A 22479-nucleotide genomic window follows, 5' to 3' on the forward strand; every position below is an offset into this window, starting at 1 on the left:
TTTGTAACCACTGTGAAACTACCATCCCAAAACAGAATATAGACTCTTTTCATCACCACATAAAATCTTCTCATGGCCATTTTCAGTACATCCCCAACCCCTGGGATGCACCTCACTGAAACAACTACTCTCTGATTTTTATCAACATAGATTTGTTTTGCTTGTTCTTATACTTCTTATCAGTGGAATCATTCAGTATGTGTTTGTTTGTTTGTTTGTTTGTTTGTTGTATGACTGGCTTCTTTTCACAACATAATGTTTTTTATATTTATCCATGTTGAGTGTATTAGTAGCTCATTCCTTTATATTGCTGAGTAGTATTTTATGACTACACCACAATTTATTTATCCATTATTTTATTGATAGACATTTGGGTTGTTTCTGGTTGGGGGCTATTATAACTTAGGCTACTGTAAACATTCTTGTAGAAATCTTCTTATGGATATATGTCTTCATTTCTCTTGAGTACATTCTCAGGAATGGAATTGCTGGGTTGTACATTAAATGTATTTTTAACTGTAAGAAACTGCCAAATAATTCTCTGACGTGATTGAACCATTTTATATTGTGACAGCAATGTATGAGAGTTTCAGTTTCACCACATCTTCACCAACATTTAGTGTCGTCAGTTATTTTTTGACCTTCTAGTGGACGTGAAATGGTACCTCATTATGGTTTTAACTTGTGTTTCTCTGATAATTAATGATATTGAGCATTGCCACAGGTTGGATTCCCCTGGAAGCAGACTCTGAGAGGGAGATAGTTGGCTGGAGGTGTTTTAGGCTATGTTTTTGACCTCAATACCTGTGGAAGGGAAGAGAGAGAAGCAGGATTGGACCGAGGAAGAGGTTGAGCTGCGATGCAATCTCAACAGAGGCCTCAGCTGATCCTATGAGGAACATGGAAGCTGAGTGATTCTTCAAAGATGTTCTGAGTTTGTAGGACGGAGCTACGCCTTTAGACTCCCATGTTAATTAGTCATTCAATGCAGACCACCCTAGGAAGAAGGAGTGACTTTAGGCAAGTCAGGGCTCTTTGGCTGAAGCAATCCTTGAAGTGGGCTAACATTGAGGGCTGTCTGCTGAAAGCCTTCCCAACAGCTGAGCATTAAGTTCTTCATAACTAAAGGAGAATTGGGGTGTCACATCCTAGCATTTACCACAAGCACTTTTTCATGGCTTATTGGCCATTTATCTTTTTTTGTGAAGTGTCTGTTCAAGGATTTCCCCATTTTTGAATTGGGTAGTTGATCTTTTTTGTTAATTTATTGGCATTCTTTATATTGTCTTAATTTGAGTCCTTTGTCAGGTATGTGTAACATGAATATTTTTTTCCCAGTCTTGGGTTTATCAATTCATTTTCTTTGTGGTATCTTTTGATGAGTATAAATTTTTAATTTTGATGAAATCCGATTTTTCAGTTTTTCCTTTTATGGTTCATGCTTTTTGTGTCCTGCCAAGAAATCTTTGCCTTCCCCAAAATCACAAAGATATTCTCCTGTGCTTTTCTAGAAGTTCTGTGGGTCTTGTGCTATTCACTTTTAAAAATAAAATGTACTATGAAGGGGTGTCTGTTTATAAAAATATTACTTGACCAATGTAGGGAATTCAGAAAATTTAGATGAACATTAAGTAAATAAAAATAATCAGTAATTCCAGAAATATCACTGTTAACATTTTGGCATGCTGTCTTTTTTCTATGAACATATTCATAATATACACACACACTTACTGTATTAGGATCATAACCTATTTTGCTTAATGTATTATTAAAAATTTTCATACTATTAAATATTCTTCAGTACAATTTAATGGCTATAGATATATGGTTAACTTATTTAACTAATTTCCTATTCTTGGATTTAATAGAGTGTTTCTACTTTTTTACTGTTTTAAATAAAACCATATAAAACCAAGCTGATGGACAGCCCATGCTAAGATTTTAAAGAAAACTCATTCTAGTATTTAAAAAGAAAAAGAAGAATACAAAGAAAAAGAGGAGTAGGGAGAGAAGGAAGAAGAAAAAGGGGAGGGAAGAGCGAATGAAAGAAAAGTATGTCTTGACTCTCAAAATAATCTCAAAGGGAGATTATATTCATAAGGCATAGCTTCTAAAAATCTTCTCTTCTCCGTCTTTCTCTTAATAACCTCACATGTAAGACAATTGTCTGAGGTCTCTTTCCCAACCAACCTTCCTCTTCCTCCTTTCCTTCCCCAGCCTCCTTTTCCTTACCCTTCTCTCCTCCTTCATCCTTTCCTTCCCCTACTTTCCCCTCCCCTATTCTCCCTTCCCTGTTCTTAGCACTTCCCATTCTCTCCTCCTTTCCAATTTTTCTGATAAAATTATTTTCCCTTCACTGTAAATATCTCCCTTTTTCAGTGTAAATTAAATCAAGGCCATGTTTCATTTTCTCCAGAGCCCAGTCCCCCTCATTCTGCTGTTCTAGGAGCAAAACATTCTTCTTGCCATGTGGGAGAGAGGAAGATTGTGCCATGTGGGAGAGAGGAACTCATCACTTACTACACATTTTCCTATCACATAAAGAACATATAGGGACAAACTTATATATACCTATATATATCCTTTCTTCCCTATATTTGATGTTTCCTTAGGCTAAGTATCTGGAGATAAGACACTGGATGAATGAGTGTGAACATTTTTTAAAGCTTTTAATACACATTCCCAAAATGACCTCTGGAAATGTACCAATTTACAACTTTGTTTCAACAATGTGTGAGAATATCTGCTTCCACACCCTCCTGCATCGAATATTAGTTTTGTTTTCTTTTCATCTTTGCCAATTTGGTGAAAGTGGTATCACATTGCTGTTTATTTTGCATTTAAAAAAAAAAAAAAACCTGATTAGGAAGAGGGCTTTTTTATTCCCCCACATTAGCCATTTTTATGCTTTGGTGAATTCCTTTGCATTTTATACTATGTATTTTTTCACTTATTCCCCCAAGAACCACATGAAGTAGATGTTATTATTCCCATTTAGGAAAACTGAGGATTGCATGGATTAATTAATTTGCTCAGGATCTCATTGGCTAGTTAGTGGCAGAACCAGTGCCAGAACCCAGGTCAGCCTGAAAGAGAAGAGGCACTCTTTCCTCCTCAAAGCTCGGTCTTCCCATGATCTCTTTCTGATAATGCCAGGGCTGATGTAATTTTACCCAAAAAATGGCTGGAACAAGACAAGGAGGAATAGAGTTTGAGTTCCCATTTAGCTTTTCCCTAACAGATGGTGCATAACTTGGCCCATCCAAGAGCAGATGGGCTTCCATCACCTGTTTTGTTTAAATATTAAGAACTATTAAAAGACATTCTTTTCCCTTGATGGTCATCAGAATATCCTGGCTTTCCAACTGTGCCACCCAAATCGTTTCTCTGTCTCTAGAACCTCTCAGTGCCTTAATTTCTTCATCTATAAAATTGGTGGTTTGACTAAGGTAATCTTTAAAGTCCTTTCCAACTCTACTAATTTTCTGTGGAAAAAGTTGTGCTTACAGGCATCAGCTTTGGCTAAGGAGGGCTGCATTCAACAATTTGTGAAGTTTTGGTAATTCCCCTTAAGAACTGCTGCTTCCTTTCTGAACTACCTTTTTTTCTGTCCTTCTCACTGTCCTCTCCTCTTAACACATTGACTTATGTTCTTGAGGATCTGTCTCTTTCTCTCAATTCCCTGGATTTGGATTTTTCTCCCTACTTTTGTTCCCATGGTTACATTCTGCATGTTTCTACTTTTCTTCTCTATCTTTCTCCAGATCTGTCATTGTTTCTTTTTCCATCTATTCTCTCTGTCCATTTCTGTAGAAGCTACAGGGTGGCCATAAACATGGAAACATAGGTAATAGTTTATTTTTTACAGATTGAACCCCCTGATCACTTATTCTGTAGTATGTGGGCTTATTCAGTTAAAATCAAAGATAAATTATCTAAGACAAGGCATCACAGATTCATTTGCAGGGATTGATAGAAATTCTGCATTAGCACAGCATGCACTGCAGATTGACACAGTACACTGAACTGAGCATTCCTAATGAGAGACAATATATTGACTGTATCATGTAATATCATTGAACATACCATGTATTATATTATAATATCCATAGGCTTTTTAGTACATATATTTATCATTGTCTTTATATTTTTTTCCCACTCTGTAGTTCATCACTGGGCTATTCCTTGCCTTTTTTATTTTTTTTTCCTTCTCTTTTTGTTATCCATTTTTCTTCTTAAGTATACTCTTCTTTAGAACTGGCCTGTGCTTTAATAACTTAGCTTTGAAAGTGGAACCAAATGGTTAAGTGGTGTCTCTTGAGAACCAGAAGTTGTAAAACAGTTAAATTCTATTTTGGCCCTTCTATGCCTCTGTCAATGCCAGAATTTTGTCCCAGTTAAGAGGAGGAAGTTACCCAAGAGAGGCCCTTTAAGCAACACCCAGTATCCATTTTAAAAATGGCATATTGACTGTGGCCTTTTTACTTTTCCTGAAAGAGTCTGAGAAATTATTAAAACCATTAAAATAAATCTCTAATGAGTAGTATTTCCTAAGAACTTTAAATGTTTATTTTTCTTTTCTTTCATTTTCACAATATCAAGAGAAAAGAATTTATTATTCCCACCACACAAATGAGAAAATGAACATACAGAAATGTTGTGAATTTCCAAAGCTCACAGTGAGCTGGAGCAGATCTGAAACCAGAAATTGGGTCTCTTGTCCAGGGCTCTTTCTCCTGCAAGAAGCTGTCTCCTAAATGTAGAAAATGTGGTTTGCTTATACACTGCTCTTGGAAAATGAACCTTTCTCTTCCTTCCTTCCTACCCCCCCCCCCCCAAAACCCCAAGTAATACCCTCTCTTTATTATTTAAATGAAACCAGAGAAAAAAATGATTCCCTAGCAGTTTGCCATCTGGAATGGCTCAGGTGATAGCCAGCCACCTGGAGGCAGGGAAATAGCTGTGGTCACTAGTGATTTGAGTGATTTTTTTTTTCCCACCACCAGATTTCATCATAATTTCCAGAAAAACTGCCAAGAAAAAGCAGGAATTAGCATTTCACAGAACCTCCCACTATTATGGATCTTGGAACTTCTCCTGACTGCCCTTTGCCCTCATACCTTCCTTCCTCCCTCATTCCAGATAAACAGGAATGTAGTTGACCTCACCTGGAATTGAACTGCTCACTACTTTTGAAGGTGCCCCTCTTCTGTCAGCAATCCTTAACTGAGTTATTATTTCTTTTCCTAATCTGGTTGGTTTCCTTAAAATCAAAAACCCCAGGATAACACTTTATCTCTACTTTCCCTCCTCCCTATCTCCTCCTGCCTTCACTCACTCCAAACAGTACACTCAGGTCTCTAGCTACGAAGATTCTTATCCCACTGTAGGTAATTGGCAGTTGAAATACTTCTCTTCACCTCTAAAGCATGTGACCTATTTATCATTGTACCTCAACCCAACTCAGGGCCTGGCCCATCCTTGGGACTCAATAAATGTTTGTTGACTGGATCTTACCTAAATCGGCCTCAGGCATCTCTTGATTTCATGGTGTGCTGAGTTCCAGGAGAGACTAGAATGACTAAGCCAACTGTTCCCTTCCTTTCTGGAAGGACCCACCCAGAGACCAGAACAGGGAGGCTGCAGAGGCAGAGGAAGAGGGCTTGACTGAAGTCCCCCTCTACCCCTGCCCACACTTTCTCCTTTGCCACAGGCTAAGGCAGTTCCTGGAACTTGTTTTTTTCTAGGCTAATACAGACCTTTTTACAGGGCAGAGTTGCTAAAATTATAGACTGTGGGCTAGGTAGGCATCAGGGTAGAGACCAGAATTGTATCCTGGGGATTCCTAAGAAAAGGAGGTTAGAAATTGATAGGGACCTCCATGAACTAATTTCCTAAGAGTAACTAGGATTAAAAGCATGGTCTCCAGAGACCTGCTGTCTGGATTCAAGTAGTATCTGTGCAACTTTTTGGCTGTATGACCTTGGCCACATTACTTAACTTCTCTATACCTCAATTTCCTCACCCATGAAGTAGGGCTAATAATGGTACCCACATCATAAGATTGTTGAAAGGATTAAATGGATTGATATTTAATGTTTTATATTTAATATTTAACAAAATTAATTTAATATTTAACAAAATTAAATTTAACAATATTAGTGTTCAATATTGTTATTACTAAGGAGGATGATTTCTAGATGGCAACACTTTTACTATGTTGAGATTTGTATGTGCAAATGCAGGGTTAGGGCAGAGTTAAGCAGCAGGGGCTGGAGAGAGCTGAATTATTTTGTATAAATGAGTGAGAAGCATTTGGAATTCCAGGTTGGGGAGCAATCAGAGGAGAAAACAAAGAAGGAAAATGAGAAGTGGAGAAAGGAGAAATTAGACTCAATCTCAAATTTCCAATAGTAGAATAGCAAGATATATTTTTTACAAAAAATTGTTAATTTTTAACATATGAACGACATTTAATTTCCCATTTTAACCGCTTTCAGGTATACAATTCAGTGGCATTACACGAAGCTATAAAGAGGAGTTCTATTTTAGGTAGAGGGAGCAGAATTGTGGAATGCTCCAATCCCTGCCAAGGGCCAAGCCAAAGTCCAAGCCAGAGTCTAAACACCTAGAACACAGAGACATCTTGTTTGGAGTGGCTGGTGGGGTAGTAAGATTGGCAATCACCAAATCTCTCTCAGAGTGGCATGGAGGGGTCAGCATGTCTGCCGGTGGGGAACAAGCAAGAGGAAAGGTCTTTGAGGATTGCTTTAAATACAGCTGTTTTTTGTTGCAGAACTTCAAAGATTTGTAGCTGTATGGTGCCTGGGTGGGTCTCGTTTGTTTAATGGGCCAGGGACAGATCAGAGAAAGAAAGCAACGGAACATGAAGATGGACCTAAGAAAATGAGCCTGGGTAGTCGTGGGTGAATGATCACAGTTGTGTGGATTTTTAACTAGCTTTTCAGCAGTATTCAAAGGATATTAAGAGACTGATGTCAACATACAGAAGGGCCTCACTGTCCTAGTAAACATTTTTTAAATCAATAACTTGGGTGGTGATATAGCTGGGAAAGATAATTAATAAGATGGATGATAAAAGTAAGATTGAAAATCATCTTAGCAGATTAGAACAAAGTGCCAAAATCAACAAGATGAATTTTAACAGGGATAGAATGAAGACCTACATTTAGGTTAAAAATAAAATCAATTGCACAGGAAGGAGTAAAACTGGCTTGACAGCATTTTATGTGTAAAAGGTTTAGGTCGCACCAAACCCAGGGCAGTCATAGTTTCATGAAAAGACACAATGTCAAATCATGAGGGGTAATAGTCTCACTCTATTTTGAATTGACCATTCTAGATGACACATGTTAAGAAAGATATTGAAGTAGTATAAGCCCAGTAAGAAATCAGGATGGAAAAGTGACCAGTAACTTTACCAGAGAGGAAGAGTTTGGTGGTGTTTAGAAACTCTAAATATAGAGATAAGAACACTATCGTGAATAAATAATAGCTGTCCTCAAATAGTTAATTGTAATATGTTAGGTTAACCATGAGAAATTGCCAAAATTCAACCATTTTTTACCTACAAAAATGGCAATTTCATTTGTTTCAACCTAATAGAAGATGTAGACTCATTTTATAATTTTTGTAATGTTACAGAGGGCAAACAAAAATCATTGGGTGAAAGAGGAAAGCAATTATTACCTCTGTATAGGAAGAATTTTGTAACAATCCCATGTTCAAGAACAGAATGAGTTGTCTTAGAAAGCTCTAGGTTCCCTGTCACTGAGAAGGCCCGGGAAAAACTGGGTGACAGTCTACTGGGGATGTTTAGAATTTTCTGCATTCAGTGAAATACTCTCCATGATCCAGTCTGTGTCTCCAATCTCTCCCTACTCTGCTTGCATATTACTACAACTCATCTCCCTAGACTCAACTCTGTGGCCTCACCTGAACTCCCGAAATTATCTGACATGCTCTTTTTTTTGAAGCACCTTGTAACTTGTGCTTATCTCTGTAGTGGCACATCATTCTTTTGCAAATTTTTTGTGTATTTTTCTCTAGTCTACAAATGTAAGCTGCTTGTGGGCAGGAAACAGATCTCTTTCATCCTTATATTCCTGGGGACTAAAGTAATGTCTGGCACATGATAGATACTCAAGAAATACTCGTTAAATGAATGAGGTTGGATGTTTTAATATTATATATATAAAAAATAGAAAAAGTTAAATATATGTGTATTTTGGATCAAATATTTCAAAACTTAATGTCCTTACTTATTTTCTATTCTATTTTCTTCTCCTTTTTTTTTTAATGGAGGTTGTGACCCACAAAATTAACTTCATGACCTACCAATAACGTTGAACTGTGTGATCCAGAGAAGGTATTTGAAGGAAAGGTGTATGCCAGGGAACCCTTCGAGAACCTGATAGAAGCTATAGACCTTCTTGCACATATGCACTATAATTGGCATTCTGTTTTAGAGGCTCCTTGGAGCCACTAAAGTCCTTTCATGGATCACAGGTCTTGCAAAAGTTCCTTCAAACTCCGCAATCCTATTTTTCTGAGAATTATTAAGAAGTCGTCTAGGAGTATCTTAGAGTTGTCTATAGGGAAAGCATTTAGTGAAAATTCTGAAGTGGGACAGTCAGGATAGATAAGTACATGTAAAAGATAAAGGAAAGGAGAGGGAAAGAAATCCTGGCTAAAGGTTAGGGGGAAGGGAAGAGTGTGGTGCTGCTAGGCCAGGTTTTTAGGCTTGCTGAGTCTGATAGTCTTTTCAGGCCATACAGCTTGGGGTTCCAGCCCTGCAGCTTTCTTCTTCCCTCCCTATGGCTCACTCTCCCTTCCGCCCCTTTAGGCAGCCCTGATGGAAACTCTGAAACCTTTTCTTTTCCTTTCAGATGGGGAACTCTGGCAGAAAGAATGTTCTGGCCTATGTGCAATAACTCCATTCTCTCTGCCAAAGGATAAGACTAAGTCTGCTTTTTTGGAACCAGCTAATGTCTTCAGGAAGTATGGCTTTAGTCAGGAGAAAATGGGACCTTTGAATAAAAAAAAGGTAAGAAAATTTTGAGCATCCAGTGGTATAGTGACCCACAAAGATATTAGGTTCTTTTTTCTTTTTTTAAAAAAACTTTGTAATTTTTATTGTGGTTACATATATACAACTAACATTTCCTATGTTAACCATTTCAAGTAAATAATTCAATGGTGTTAATTACATTCACAATGTTGTGCTACCCTCACTACTATACATTATCAAAACTTTTCCATCACCTCAAAGATATTAGTACTATAAAGCAACAAATGATTTGAAAATGGAATCTCCTATCTCCAGGATCTAACCTCAGGATCACAAACCACTGTATTGGTCTTCTCTGAACTTAGACAACCCTAAAGTGTTTTCAACAACCTGCCTGGAAGGCAACAGACATTTATCTCACACTTTCCATGGGACAAATACTACAAGGGACATGTATGAAGCCCAGAAGCTTAATACAATTGATTTCTTGCTGAACCCTCAGGAAATTGGAGGTTATTAGAACTTTTTAGAATGCCCAGAACATTATTGTAGCCCATAAGTAACTGGGTTGAGGGAAAAGGAATGGAATTTGGGGTGGGGTTAGGAAACCTGAGTTAAGTCCCTGGATAGGCCCCTGACTCATTATGTGATAATGGCTGATCGCTTCCTGACTCAGTGTTCTAGTCCCTTCCCTTCTCCTCCCCCTTCCTTTCTCCTGCCCAAATAAAACAAAATAATTATTTCACTGTTTCTCGACTAAGTTTAGCATGACTTTTTATAAAGCATTCTGGAAAACAGCCAGTCTCTTTAGTGTAGCAATGTAAGATGATTTTGCTCATTTTATAACCAGTATAAACTCCTGAGTGGTACATAAAACCATGAGGACTGTATTCTTCTTGTTTGGTGTTGGGATCCTCATATGGGAATGAAATAAGTGGGTGGTCTGCTTTCCTTTTCTCTTCTGATTCTCTTCTCTTTTCTGGGATGACACTGTTGTGTTGATACCAAAGTGTTGGGAGATAACTGGGTAACATCCAGCTAGGTCAGAGAATGAGTCAGGGCTCAAGGACTTGATACTAACCTCTCCCACTCCTGCCAGGAAACCTCTGGAGTGAGGTAGATGAGAGAAGAGCCCAGGGGCAGGCCTCACAGCTGCCTGCCCTGGGCCTTCTGGCTTGAGGTTTCACCTTGGTTTGCCCTACAGCTGTAACATGTCTGCTGACACACAAGGCCTGGATGTGTTTGTTCCTCTCCCTTTCCCAGACGTCTGCTCAATCTCAGAAACAGCTGGCATATTCTACCCCAGGAGTGACTGTAGTAGAGATGAGAGGAAAAGGGAAAGAGCAGAGCTAGGTGGAGATGTGCACTTTAGAAAACTCAGGGCAAAATACAAGAGGCTTTTAATCTAGGAGGAAGTAAAGGAAGTCACAACTAAACTCACCTCCAAGGAAACCAGAATAAGAAAAGGACAGAGGAATGACAAGGCTAAGCTGGCATAGATGGTAGAGCAGGATCGAGGGATAAGGGTGAGAAGTGCCAAGCAGCACTAGCCTTGAAACCTGGAAGACTCAAGAGGAAAATGGCAAAAAGTTGTATTTCTTGGTTGGAGGGGCTCAGCTCCTGCAAATTCACCTCTCTTACCTATTTCTGGTATAGTTCTTAGGTCTCTCCTCCATTGCAAAAACAATTCTAGGCTACATGTTTCCATGTATGATCCACTTAGTGCTCACAAGAGCCTTATGAGGAGGTAATATTATCTCCATTGTACAGATGAGGACACTAAAACCCAGAGAATTTAAGTAATTTGCCCATAGAGTTTGGAAGTAGAGGAGTCATATATCAGTTGCCAAAGCCCCCATAGGATTCCAGTATACCAAGTTGCCTTTGAAGTCCTCTAATCAAAATGATGTCAAATTAGTAGAGACTTCTTAAGCCTTGCAAGGAGCAGTCAGGAGCAGACCAAGTAATGGACAGCGAATGGAGAGCTCTGAATCTCTGAATGTAGTTATTTTAAATCCTGAATTGTTGGGTGTGAACAGGCTTCCGTGGAATCTGAGATCTCAGTGCAGCCTTGGTACCCTCTAGTGGAAGTTGCCTATATTCACACAGCCTCTCTGGCTTCAACCCCAAAGTTGAGAAGGAAGTCCTCACCCAGCCACTGGAGAGCATTCTAAAAGAATGTTCAGTTAGAGGATATACGTTTGTATGTCAGGGTCCGTGTAGAGTAGAGGAAGGAATACAGGCTAGAGAGAATGTGTGCTGAGCACTTGGTTCACAAGGGATACTTGGTTCACTGCCAGGACATAAATGAGTTTAGACCTTTGTGCATTAAGAGGAGCACCATATGCCTCACATGTAACTGTTAGTTTTTAGAACTAGAGAGAGATTTTTTTTTTAATGGGGAAAATTAGCGATCAGAGATGCGAAGTGACTTGTGTAAGGCCACAGCGCAAGTCAGTGTCAATAGAGATGGGACGTGCATCCAGGTCTCCTGCCTCCCAATCCAAAGCTCTTTATCTTTCTACTTTATTACACTTCCTTATCGGTTATTGATAGACTTTAGCCATAACCTGGTGTGCATATAAGAGTGACATGAGGGTTGTAGGTATATCCAGGAAATTGTTGCTGCCTTCATCTGTCCATACCACATACACTTTTTATTCTTTCTTTTAATGCATTTATTGAGTGCCTATTTTGTCAATACTACTCTAGGCATTGCTTTTCAAGTCCATAGGCCCTTCTATAGCGTACCCATAGCTTGTGAGAACAGGCCCCCAGGCTCCTGGAACCATATGCCTAGAACCCTCCAAGCATTCCTGGCACTTCTTCCCCAAATCCCCAGCACTCAAGTGTCAGATTTTTTTCTGTCTCCCTCCCCCTGCAGAGGTAATCCCTAAGAATGGAAGTGGGTTAGAAACAGATTACTCTGATACAGGGGCTTTGTCTTTCCTCCCTGATGTGGAACAGGGGGAGAGGGGAAATCACAAATAGCTTGAAATTCCCTTTTAGGATTATTGCTTGATTTAGCCATCTGGGAGCAAAAGTAGAGCAAGAAAGGCAAGGGATTATTTCTACACCTAGCTTAAACAGTGGAATGCATGGGTTTCTTTTCTGGCTAAGCCAGGATGAACAATATCTCTTCCTGAACTTACCTTTGGAATAAGGAGTCTGGGACAGGCAGGCAGAGGTAAAGGAAAGGCTTTCAGCAGCAGGGAGAGTAGAAGGATGAATGAAAAAAACAGCTAGGAGAAGAAAATCGTATAGCACAGTAATAAGGAATCACTTTTTGGTTTGAAACAACCTGCATTTCAGTGGTTTTAATTTCAACAGCGGTGAGAACTGATCCCTAGGGAAAACAGCTAATACATACACACACACACACACACACACACGGCTTCCTGAGGACTTCCAGTTCGTATGGAAGTTAGGAACTCTCTTGCTTTAGGGACACTGCACTGGGATGGACTCTGGTATAAAGAAGGTTATTTGTGTCCAATACAAAGAACAGTAATACCTGCCAGGATTCTGCTAGGCTCCATACATCCTTTCTGGGGCTATCATGTAGCTTTGGAAACAGTGGCCATAACTAACCCCAGTGGAGATGTGTATTAATTCATTTATAAGTTAATAACAACTCTGTTAAGTACTCAATTACCCCCTTTCCATAGGTGAGGAAAAGAGATGGAATTAAGATGTGAACTCAGGCACTATAGCATTCTTAGCCACCATGTGAGAGCCATGGATAGTCAACTGTTGGAGTGACAGAGAAGTCTGCTAATATGGTTAGAAAAAGATCAGTTGAGAACATTTCTTAGAAAGTCAAGATTCTTGGTTTCTTCCATGTCACCTTATCTTGGATAATTCACTTCTTTTTGCTCCCCAAGCTTTCAACTTATGGGAAAGAAGATATAATACAACCACATGGCAAAACAATTACTTGTTTCATTCCAAGCATCATATTGCTTAGAATTGGATTCTCCCAGTTCTCCAGAAGGACTTTCATTGCCTAAATCAACTGTGCTTCCCCTAGAACATAGGTTATATGCCAGTTTGAATGTATTATGTCCCCCAAACGCCATTATCTTTGATGTAATCTTGTGTGAGCAGACCTATCAGTGTTAATTAGATTGTAATTCTTTGAGTGTTTCCATGGAGATGTGCCCCACCCAACTGTGCGTGATGACCCTGGTTGGATAATTTCCAAGGAGGTGTTGGCCCGCCATTGGGTGAGTCTGAATTAAATTACTGGAGCACTATATAAGATCAGACAGAAGGAGCAAGCTGTTACAGCCAAGAGGGATACTTTGAAGAAACAACAGGAGCTGCAGATGAGAGACATTTTGAAGATGGCCATTGAAAGCAGACTCTTGCTCCAGAGAAGCTGAGAGGACAAATACCCCAAGTGCAACTAAGAGTGACATTTTTGAGGAACTGCAGCCTAGAGAGGAACATCCTGGGAGAGAGCCACTTGGAGCAGACACTGGCCACATGACTTCCCAGCTAACAGAGGTTTCCCCGACACCATTGGCCATCCTCCAGTGAAGGTACCCGATTGCTGATGTGCTACCTTGGACACTTTATGGCCTTAAGACTGTAACTGTTGAACCAAATAAACCCCCTTTATAAAAGCCAATCCATCTCTGGTGTTTTGCATTCTGACAGCATTAGCAAACTAGAAGAGGTTATCAAGCAGAATTTCAGAAGTTTCAATCTTTGATGGCATCTTCTACTGGGAGGGGAAAAAAAAGCATGTGCCCCACTGCTTATAGGAAATCCCATCTTCTTTGGGATCCATTTAGAAGTTGTAATAGGACAGCAAGGGATTCCAGGATCTCTCCCCCCCATATTTGGAGAAACAGGAAATTAACTTTGCCCTTTGCCTTATAATTTCATCTGGGATTCTACTCATTCATTCATTGAATAAATATTTGAGTGTCTACTATGTGCAAGACTGTTCTTTGTAAGGCCCCTAACCACCTTATTCCTTCTTCTAATTGTATAAGTTCCTTCCGCTTGCTCACATCACCAAGGAAATATCTTTTCAGCTTTTTTTTTTTCTTTTCTTTTTTGAAATGTGAACTACTAGAGTTGTAAGATTAAGAAATATTAATTTCCTCAGCATACAGCCTCCATTTTCCATGGAGCTAATGTGATAGGAGGATAGTATGAATTTTCTAAAAGAGCAGCTAACCAAAAACAGACAAATTTATAATCCATCTCAGAATGAATTAAATGGTATTGACTCCCCTTATTATTTCATCCAGGTTGATGTGGAACAACTTTGCTTTCCCTGAGTAACTGATCAGAGAGTGGGCAGAGATGATCTGGGATGTGTTGGCTACTGAATGAGGCCAACATGACTTAACAATGGAGCAGATAATCCCAGATGGAATATAGTAATGTTCTGTATTAATCAATAACCACTCCTCCATGGAGTGGGGTCTCCACACTTTAAGTGGGGAGACTAATAAAGAGAATTCAAATTACATTTTCTAGGGCATAGGGTGGATAGACAGGAGTTTGATGAGAAATAGATATTTTTCATTTTAATGCCTAATATGTATTTTTTAACTGATACATACATAAGTCACCTAATTTTATTTCACTATTATTGTGTTATGTTATAGACTCAATGCTCTAGCTAGGATTTGTGGGGACATCTTACCATTGAAGAATTTAAGGTATAGTTGAGAAGATTTAAGGCAATACATTTGATCTCCAAGCCCAAAGGTAGTTTGTCTCTCCCTTGATGGCAACTAGCACTTTACCTGGACTTTTTGTGGCAATTCTACTCTAGCCTGTAAGCTCTTCTTGTATGTATGGCCATAGCTCCTAAATCAATGCAAAATTCCATGTGTGCTCAGTAAACAGTAATTGTCACAATAAAATAACTGAAGGGTAAGTGTTGACAGTATTTGCCATTCAGCACTGATCACCATACTAGATTTTCCATGATGATCTCAACAGCGTGAAACCTTTAACAACTGAATATGAGGCAGTACGGCATAAGTGGTTAAGTCTCTGAGTTTAGGAGTTAGCGTGAATTTGAATCCCAGTTCTGCCAGTGTGATCATAAATAAATTACATACTTAATTTCTCTGTGCCCCAACCGCATACTGTTCGTTTACTGTGAGAATTAAGCTAATAAATGTAAAGTGCTTAAAAAATGGCCTGTCCGTGGTAAACAATTTCTAAGTATAAGCTATTATTAAATGAGTTAATGTTAAACCTATGTATTTTTCCCAAAATGGCAAAAAAAATCAAAAATATTTTTGTCAGTTCACGTGCCTTTTGTTTCAGTAAACACAGTCCTCATTAATTCCCTTAATTGGACAGTAAGAATTTTCTTCACATGGTATAGATGGTAAAACTAAGGCTGGGGTTTAGGATTCCTGGCAATACTGAAGTCAGATACAAACACAGAAAATGTTCATTCTCGCCCTTTATGGGATATATAAGTACCTTCGACCTATTCTAGGCAATGAAACAAAGCACTTGTCTCAGAGCTCTCCAACTTCAGAAGGAAACATCTTATTCTTTACCAAATGAAAATAAGGAGCAGCAATGTCCCAAGTACATAGGAATGCAGGAACACCAAACAGCGTGCCTCTTGCACAGGCGCAGCTCGGGCTCTAGCGCTCTCCGGCAAAGTTCCTGGCGCGTGACAGCCGTGCGTCCTACCCTACCCCCAACACTGTCTTAGTGCGCACGCGCGACCCGTACTCCACCCCACCCCCACCCCTCCCCGCGCACGTGCGCGTTCGCGCTGCGCACACTTCGGCTGAGGGAGCGCGCCCTGGAAAATTCCACTTCCGAGCTAGCTCCGCCCTATGCGCCTTCTCTTCTTCCCCACGAGCTTTTCTCTCAGCCCCATCCCAGCGGTCTTTGCGTGATTAAAATGGCAGCTCCTATGCGACGGGGTTTGTCCTGCTTACCCAGGGTTTTCGGCTGTTGGTCTCGGCAGGTGGGTAGGAACTGGGCAGATAGGACCCAAAGGGCTGGAGGAAGAGGGCAGAGTGAGTAGAGAGGAATAATCGCTTTGCAGTTGTCATTGGAGAGCTTGGACAATACAGGACAGACTTATGCTGGAGAAGAGTTTGGGGTAGAGGAACCTAGCTATTGAGGTCAGTGGCTAAGTAGCAAAAGTCTGGGCGGGGCCATGATGGCAAGCGAGTTCGCCAAGATTGAGTTGCTCCAGTTTGGTTTGGGTCTTTCTGTCAGGGGGGTGTTGAGGGGGAGTGAATTAATGGCTCGGAAGGTGGACTCGCTTCTCCTTGATTCTTAAGAATGTGGCCCTAATTGAACAGTAGCTAGAAAGGAGAATTCTTGTATCGTCACTGGCCCTGCTTCAGCAAACCTCATGATCAGCAAGAAAAGATCTCCGCTCCCGGCCTTTAAAGAGCTTATGGTCAATAGGGAAATAGGACAATAAAATTTACAGTGAGGCTCTCGATAGAATGAGTTGATTGTAATGACTAAATGTGGAGAAGGTGCCAAGAAGAGAATTTTGCTTATGCTTGAATAATAGCATTCCGTTTATTTCAGTGTCTGGTTGGTGTTTAAGTTCTCCACTAAACTGAAAGTTCTTTGAAAGGAGACGCCTTTCTTTAATCAACTTCGCATCCCCAGGAGTTAGCATAGTCTTGTTTTATAGAAAGGTTCATAGAAGACCTTAAGTAAATGTTGAGTAATGTTGATGAAAGTTGCTTACCGGCTTCTAGTAAGAAGTCCCCATAAGTGCTTAGATAGAAATGCATTTTTCCTCTGATAAATGGCTTTTTAATTGTTCCTCAGTCATTTTTTGGATGTCTTCTTTCTATAAGGTTTTATTTAGAGCTTGTTCAAGATAGATTTTTTTCCCCAGGTTATCTGTACTTAATCTTTTCCTCACCCTCCAGCCAGCCCTGATGCCTCAGTCTGCAGCTGTAATTCCAGTGAGAACTAAAAAACGTTTCACACCCCCTATTTATGAATCCAAATACAAAACAGAAAAGGAGTTTATAGAATATACCCGGAAAGCAGGATTGGTCGTTCCTCAGGAACGTATGGAACGTCCCATACATCTGGCCTGTACAGGTGAGGTGTGGTATTTCTGGAACCCTGACCCAGTCCCCTTTTGTCAGAGATCTTCTGGGAAGTAGAGTGACTGGATGATGATTGACAGCATTTAATTAACCACAAAATCAGTTCTACCTCAGTATTGATTGACTTTCTCAATAATGATTGACTTTATATTTACGCTATTTCATGAGGTCATTTTGATCTTGTTTACACACTATTCCTAGAAGGCAAGGATGAAGTCTCCTCATTTTGTGCAGTGGAAAATGAGGCTCTGAGGAAGGACTTAAATTAGTGTATTCTATTTTTCTAGTGCAACATGCTTCCCTTTACATGCAAGTCTGTTTCATTACTCTTTATATCCCCTCCCAATATTAAATCACCTCAAGACGATTTTTTCTCAATACTTCAAGACTTTTCTTCATTTTCTCTCATTACAGCTAGTATTCTTGATGCCTATGTTCCTCCTGAGGGTGATGCTCGGATGTCATCTCTTTCAAAGGAAGGACTGAAACAGAGAACTGAGCAATTGAAGAAGAGTGTGGCATCACAACTTTCGTAAGTGTCTGGGACAACTGAGGGTTAATGTTAGAGTAATAAGTTTCTTGTTGCTTCTTTATCCCAGAGAAGCCTTCTTAGGTTAATTAGGTTGGGTATAACTGCCTGGATAACTTGACTGCATTGTTGTCTGTAATAGAGTCTATATTTAATGTAGAGGAACGTGGGCATTCTGATTCTTAGCATGTCAGCCTTTATTGGTAATTTTTGTCACACTGGTTAGGGAGTTAACTTTGGAATTTGTAGGACCCTTTTATGATTGTATATTTTAAAATTTTAAATAATAGTCAACGAGAGCATATTTATGTGAGAAGTATCTTAGAATTTAAACTTCAGAGGGTAGGAAATGCCAGGAAGGGTCAAGAAGACAGACCTGTTCTAGGGAGCTAATTGAACCTTATTTAAGGAGCATAAGCCTATGAACCTTTTTAGTCTCTCTCTTAGTTGAAGTCACAAAACACTTCGTATTTGTCAGTCTAGCTCTGACTAGATCTAAAGCATTGGTTCTTCAGAGTGGTGTATATGTTTATGTGCACAAGTAATATTGAGTCAGTGTTAATTATTCATGTGGCCATAATTTATTTCTCTAAATGCAGATTTCATCATGTTGCCTTCCCTGCTTAAAACTCTTTTGTGACTCCCTATTATCTGAAGAATAAAATCCAAATTTCTTCACTGGCACTCATGGCTTCTCATAACCTGCCCCTTGCCTTGCCCTCCACTGTCATATTCTGCCCCTTATTCCCTTTTTCTCACCCTAAACTTCAGCATTTCCGGACTAATTGCAATTCCTTAACTGTACCGTGCATGCCTTTGCATGCCCTTTCCTTGTCTGATAACTCCAGCTCACTCCTCAAGACCCAGTTCAAGTATCATGTCCACTTTTAAGCCTTGCCTGATTCCTTTTGGAACTGCCTTTTCAACAATTGTAATTGTATACTTATACTCATTACTTCTAGTAAGTCTGTACCACAGTGATTTCCTTTCATGTATTTCCTTCTGGACTGTGAGCTCTCTGATGGTTGGGTCCACAATGGTGAACAAAACAACTGTGGTTTTATTATCTAGTAATCTTCTAGGAGAGAAAAACAGTCATTAAATACTGATTACCCACAATTAAATAATTACAGGTCTAGTGAAGTCTGGGTGCTATGGGAGCATATGACAGGGAAACATGACTTGTTTTGAGAGGTCAAGGAAGGTGTCCCTAAGGAAATGGCATTTAAAGCTGGGACCTCCAGGATAGTCTAGAGTTAACCACATGGAGGGGTGTAGTGAGGAAGAGCATTCTAGGGAGACAGGACAGCACAAGGATAGGCTCTGAAGTGTAAAGAACATGGCGGATTGAAGGATCTGAATAAAGCCAGTGTGGTTGGAGAAATGAGGGGGAGAGAGGAGTCAAATGAGGCTGCAGAAAGAGGCAAGGCCATGCTAAGGAATTTCTCACTGTAACTTTATCCAAAAGCAAACCACAGTTTAAATGCAGGAAGTCACTTGATGAGGTTTGAGTTTTGAAAACTTAATCTGACTGCAGTGTGGAGAGTGGGTTGGGGTGGAGAGGAGGCAAGGATGGATGTGGGAGGACCAATTAGGGGACCATGGCAGTAGTTCAGGGAAAAGAAAGGGGAAAAAGAGGGGAGAAATATTTTTCCCCAATTAAGAGTTTAGATCAAGATGGGGAGAAGTAGGTAGGTTTTTAAAATGTAATATGGTAATATTTAATTGTAACAGAGTTATACACGCACATGGTATAAAAGTCAGATAGTTACATAGAGCTTTTTACAAAATAGTTCTCTCCCCACTTTTCTTCCCTTCCTCTATTGCTCCCTTTTCTGCGTCCTAGAGTCTGACTTTCAACTCTTAACTGGCTATTTTGGTATTTGTTTGTTTGAACTAAATAGCATGTTTATATTGCTGCTAATTGAGTTTTCAATTTAGGCATTTTATTGACTTTTCACTTTGGAAGATGAGGATTTAACCTTCATACTACCACCCATGTCCCCACATATGCACGTATTTCCTTTTCTCTGATCCTATTTTTTTTTAACTGCTCTCATCCTTTTTCTTTTTTATTAGCTTTATTGAGATATAATTCACCCACCATACAATTCACCTGTGTAAAATGTACAATTCAGTGGTTTAAGTATATTTGTTGGTTTGTGCAGCCATCTCTATAATAGATTATAGGACATTTTCATTGCCTCCAAGAATCCCCACCCACACCTCTTAGCTGTCACCCTGTCGGTCTCCCTAGTTCTATCACCTCTTTCCCCCATTTCTCTCCAACCGTAGGCAACAACTAAGGCAATTTCTGCCTTAATGCATTTACCTGTTCTGAACATTTCATATAAACAGTCATACAATATGTGGTCCTTTGTGATTGGCTTCTTTCATTTAGCTTTTCAAGGTTCATTCATGTTGTAGGTATCAGTACTTCTTTTTTATTGCCAACTAATAGTCCATTGTACCACAAATTCATCAGTTGAGAGACATTTGGGTTGTTTTTGGCTATTATGAATAATAAATTTTTGTTTAGACATTAGACATACGTCTTCGTTTTTTGGGGGGTGTATACCTAGGAGTGCAGTTGTTGTATCATATGGTAACTTCATGTTGGACTTTTTAGGAACTGCTAGACTGTTTCCAAAAAGTGGCTACACCATTTTACATTCCCTCAAGCAGTGAGATCTATACCATCATCCAAGAATTCCTTTTGCTTCTCTTTTGTGTTGTATTCCTTGTTTCCTGTATCCCATGTCTTTCGCTTTCATGATTTATTCCCTTGTTTTAGTGGAGCACATTCCCTAGCAGTTTCCTAACAAGGGGTACAATGAAAGTAGAAAAGTTTCTTTTACTCTCTCACTTCATTTATAATTTTCCCAGGTACAGAATTCTGGGTTAGAAATTATTTTTCCCCAGTTAAAAGCATTGCTTCATTGTTTTTCTGGCTTCCAATGTTGCTATTTAGAAGCCCATTGTCATTCTGACCCTTGATACTTTGTACGAAGGTTGCTTTTTCTTTTTTAATGCTTATAGGCTATTTTCTTTGACTCCAGAATTCTGAAATTTCACTGTGAAGGGCCCTGGTCTTTAGTTAGAATGATTGGTTTGCAAGAGCTTTAGAAGGTTGAATTTACAGGGCTTGACACTTGCAAAAAACAATTGTTGAATAAGTAGACAGACATTAATGCAGGTTAATGTAAACTGAGTTTCAGAAATTGCATGAAGTCTCCTCCAGAAGTATTCTCATGCTTAATTTTGCAGAATCCGGAAGATAAAAGAATATGATGCTAATTTTAAAACAAAGGACTTTCCTGAAAAAGCTAAGGATATCTTCATTGAAGCTCACCTTTGTCTAAACAAGTAAGTTATCTGGTACCCACCATTCTGTTACCAGCAGTTATTATAGGTCTTGTGAAGATTTTTTTTTTTCAGGTAAGAATACTAGAGTGAGAGAACTTTCTCTGGAAAATAATTAGTGAGTGAAGCTGTCCTGAGCTCTTCTCCCTGCTTCTGGTAAATTTTACCATTTGGTCTCTCACAGTTCCACCACCAGCTATTGGGACTCTGTGCTGGAACGGCTGCTGTTTTCACCACACCTGATCCCTTAATTCATCCTGATCCTTTTTGTGTGTTTGTCTTATGTATATATATTTCCCTTTCCTTAATTATTTTGAAAAAGTTTATTTTGAAATTTTCCAACTTTTTCTTGATTCAACCAAGGGGAAAGTCAAGACTGCTGGATAAATGAGAAAGCCATATGAGGGACTGTGAATGATCTTAACTACCAGTCCTTGCACTGTTCCTGACATTTTTTGAGCTGTGGCTGCTATGATTAGGCTTTAAATAGGACCAAAACCTGAACTCTGTAGTTCATTAATTACTTCTTTTTTACTTTTATTTCTTTAAATTAAAAAAAAAATTATGAAATATTTCAAACATATAGAAAAGTACCATCCAGATTAATGGACATGTACATTTTGCTACATTTTCTTCAAAAATCCCTAATTTGGGGGCAGAGGGGAGAAATAAAACATCATAGATATAACTAAAGCCCCAGCTCCCATTTCCCCAACAGTTTCCCTTCCTAAAGATAGCAACCACTATTCTTTATATCATTCCCATGCATATTTTTATACTTTTACCACATGTACGCTTCTATAAACAATATATAGTATTTCATGTATTTTTAAAATTTACATGAATTATATCATTGTATATATCTTTTTTTAAAATTCAATTTTATTGATATATATTCACATACCATGCAGTCATCTACAGTGTACAGTCAGTTCACAATACCATTTTATAGTTGTGCATTCATCAACAAAATCGATTTTTGAACATTTTCATTACCACATACAAAAAGGAATAAGAATAAAAGTTAAAGTAGAAAAGAACACCCAAAACATCCCATACCCCTATCCCTCCCTATTATTCATTTACTTTTTGTCCTCATTTTTCTATTCATCTATCCAAAAACTGGATAAAGGGAGTGGGAGCCACAAAGTTCTCACAATTACACAGTCACACAGTGTAATCTATATAGTTATACAACTGTCTTCAAGAATAAAGGCTACTGTGTTGCAGTTCAACAGTTCCAGGTATTTCTTTCTAGCCATTCCAATACATTAAAAACTAAAAAGGGATATCTATATAATGCATAAAAGTTACTCCAAAAGGACCTCTTGACTCTGTTTGAGATCTCTCAGCCACTGAAACTTTTTTTTGTTTTGTTTGTCTTCCCCCTCTTGGTCCAGAGAAGGCTTTCTCAATCCCGCAGTGCCAGGGCCAAGCTCATATCCGTGAGTCATGTCCCATGTTGCCAGGGA

At 39.1% G+C, this 22479-nt stretch overlaps 1 protein-coding gene across 3 annotated transcripts in view; it reads left to right on the forward strand.

The window, feature by feature from the left end:
- Positions 1-22479, forward strand: part of MRPL45 (mitochondrial ribosomal protein L45) — a 54250-nt gene that overhangs the window by 14534 nt on the left and 17237 nt on the right. For 2 of the 3 annotated variants that reach the window (XM_037810853.1, XM_037810852.1), the window contains exons 3-6: positions 8910-9067; positions 16930-17107; positions 17530-17647; positions 20912-21010. In XM_037810853.1, coding sequence (XP_037666781.1) covers positions 9044-9067; positions 16930-17107; positions 17530-17647; positions 20912-21010 — 419 coding nt within the window. In that variant the 5' untranslated portion in view covers positions 8910-9043. Of the gene's footprint in view, positions 1-8909; positions 9068-15845; positions 15996-16929; positions 17108-17529; positions 17648-20911; positions 21011-22479 lie in introns of those variants that run through there. The other variant, XM_037810850.1, reaches the window with a different exon arrangement.

The sequence above is a fragment of the Choloepus didactylus genome, chromosome 18 (genome assembly GCF_015220235.1).
Source record: "Choloepus didactylus isolate mChoDid1 chromosome 18, mChoDid1.pri, whole genome shotgun sequence".
NCBI lineage: Eukaryota > Metazoa > Chordata > Mammalia > Pilosa > Megalonychidae > Choloepus > Choloepus didactylus.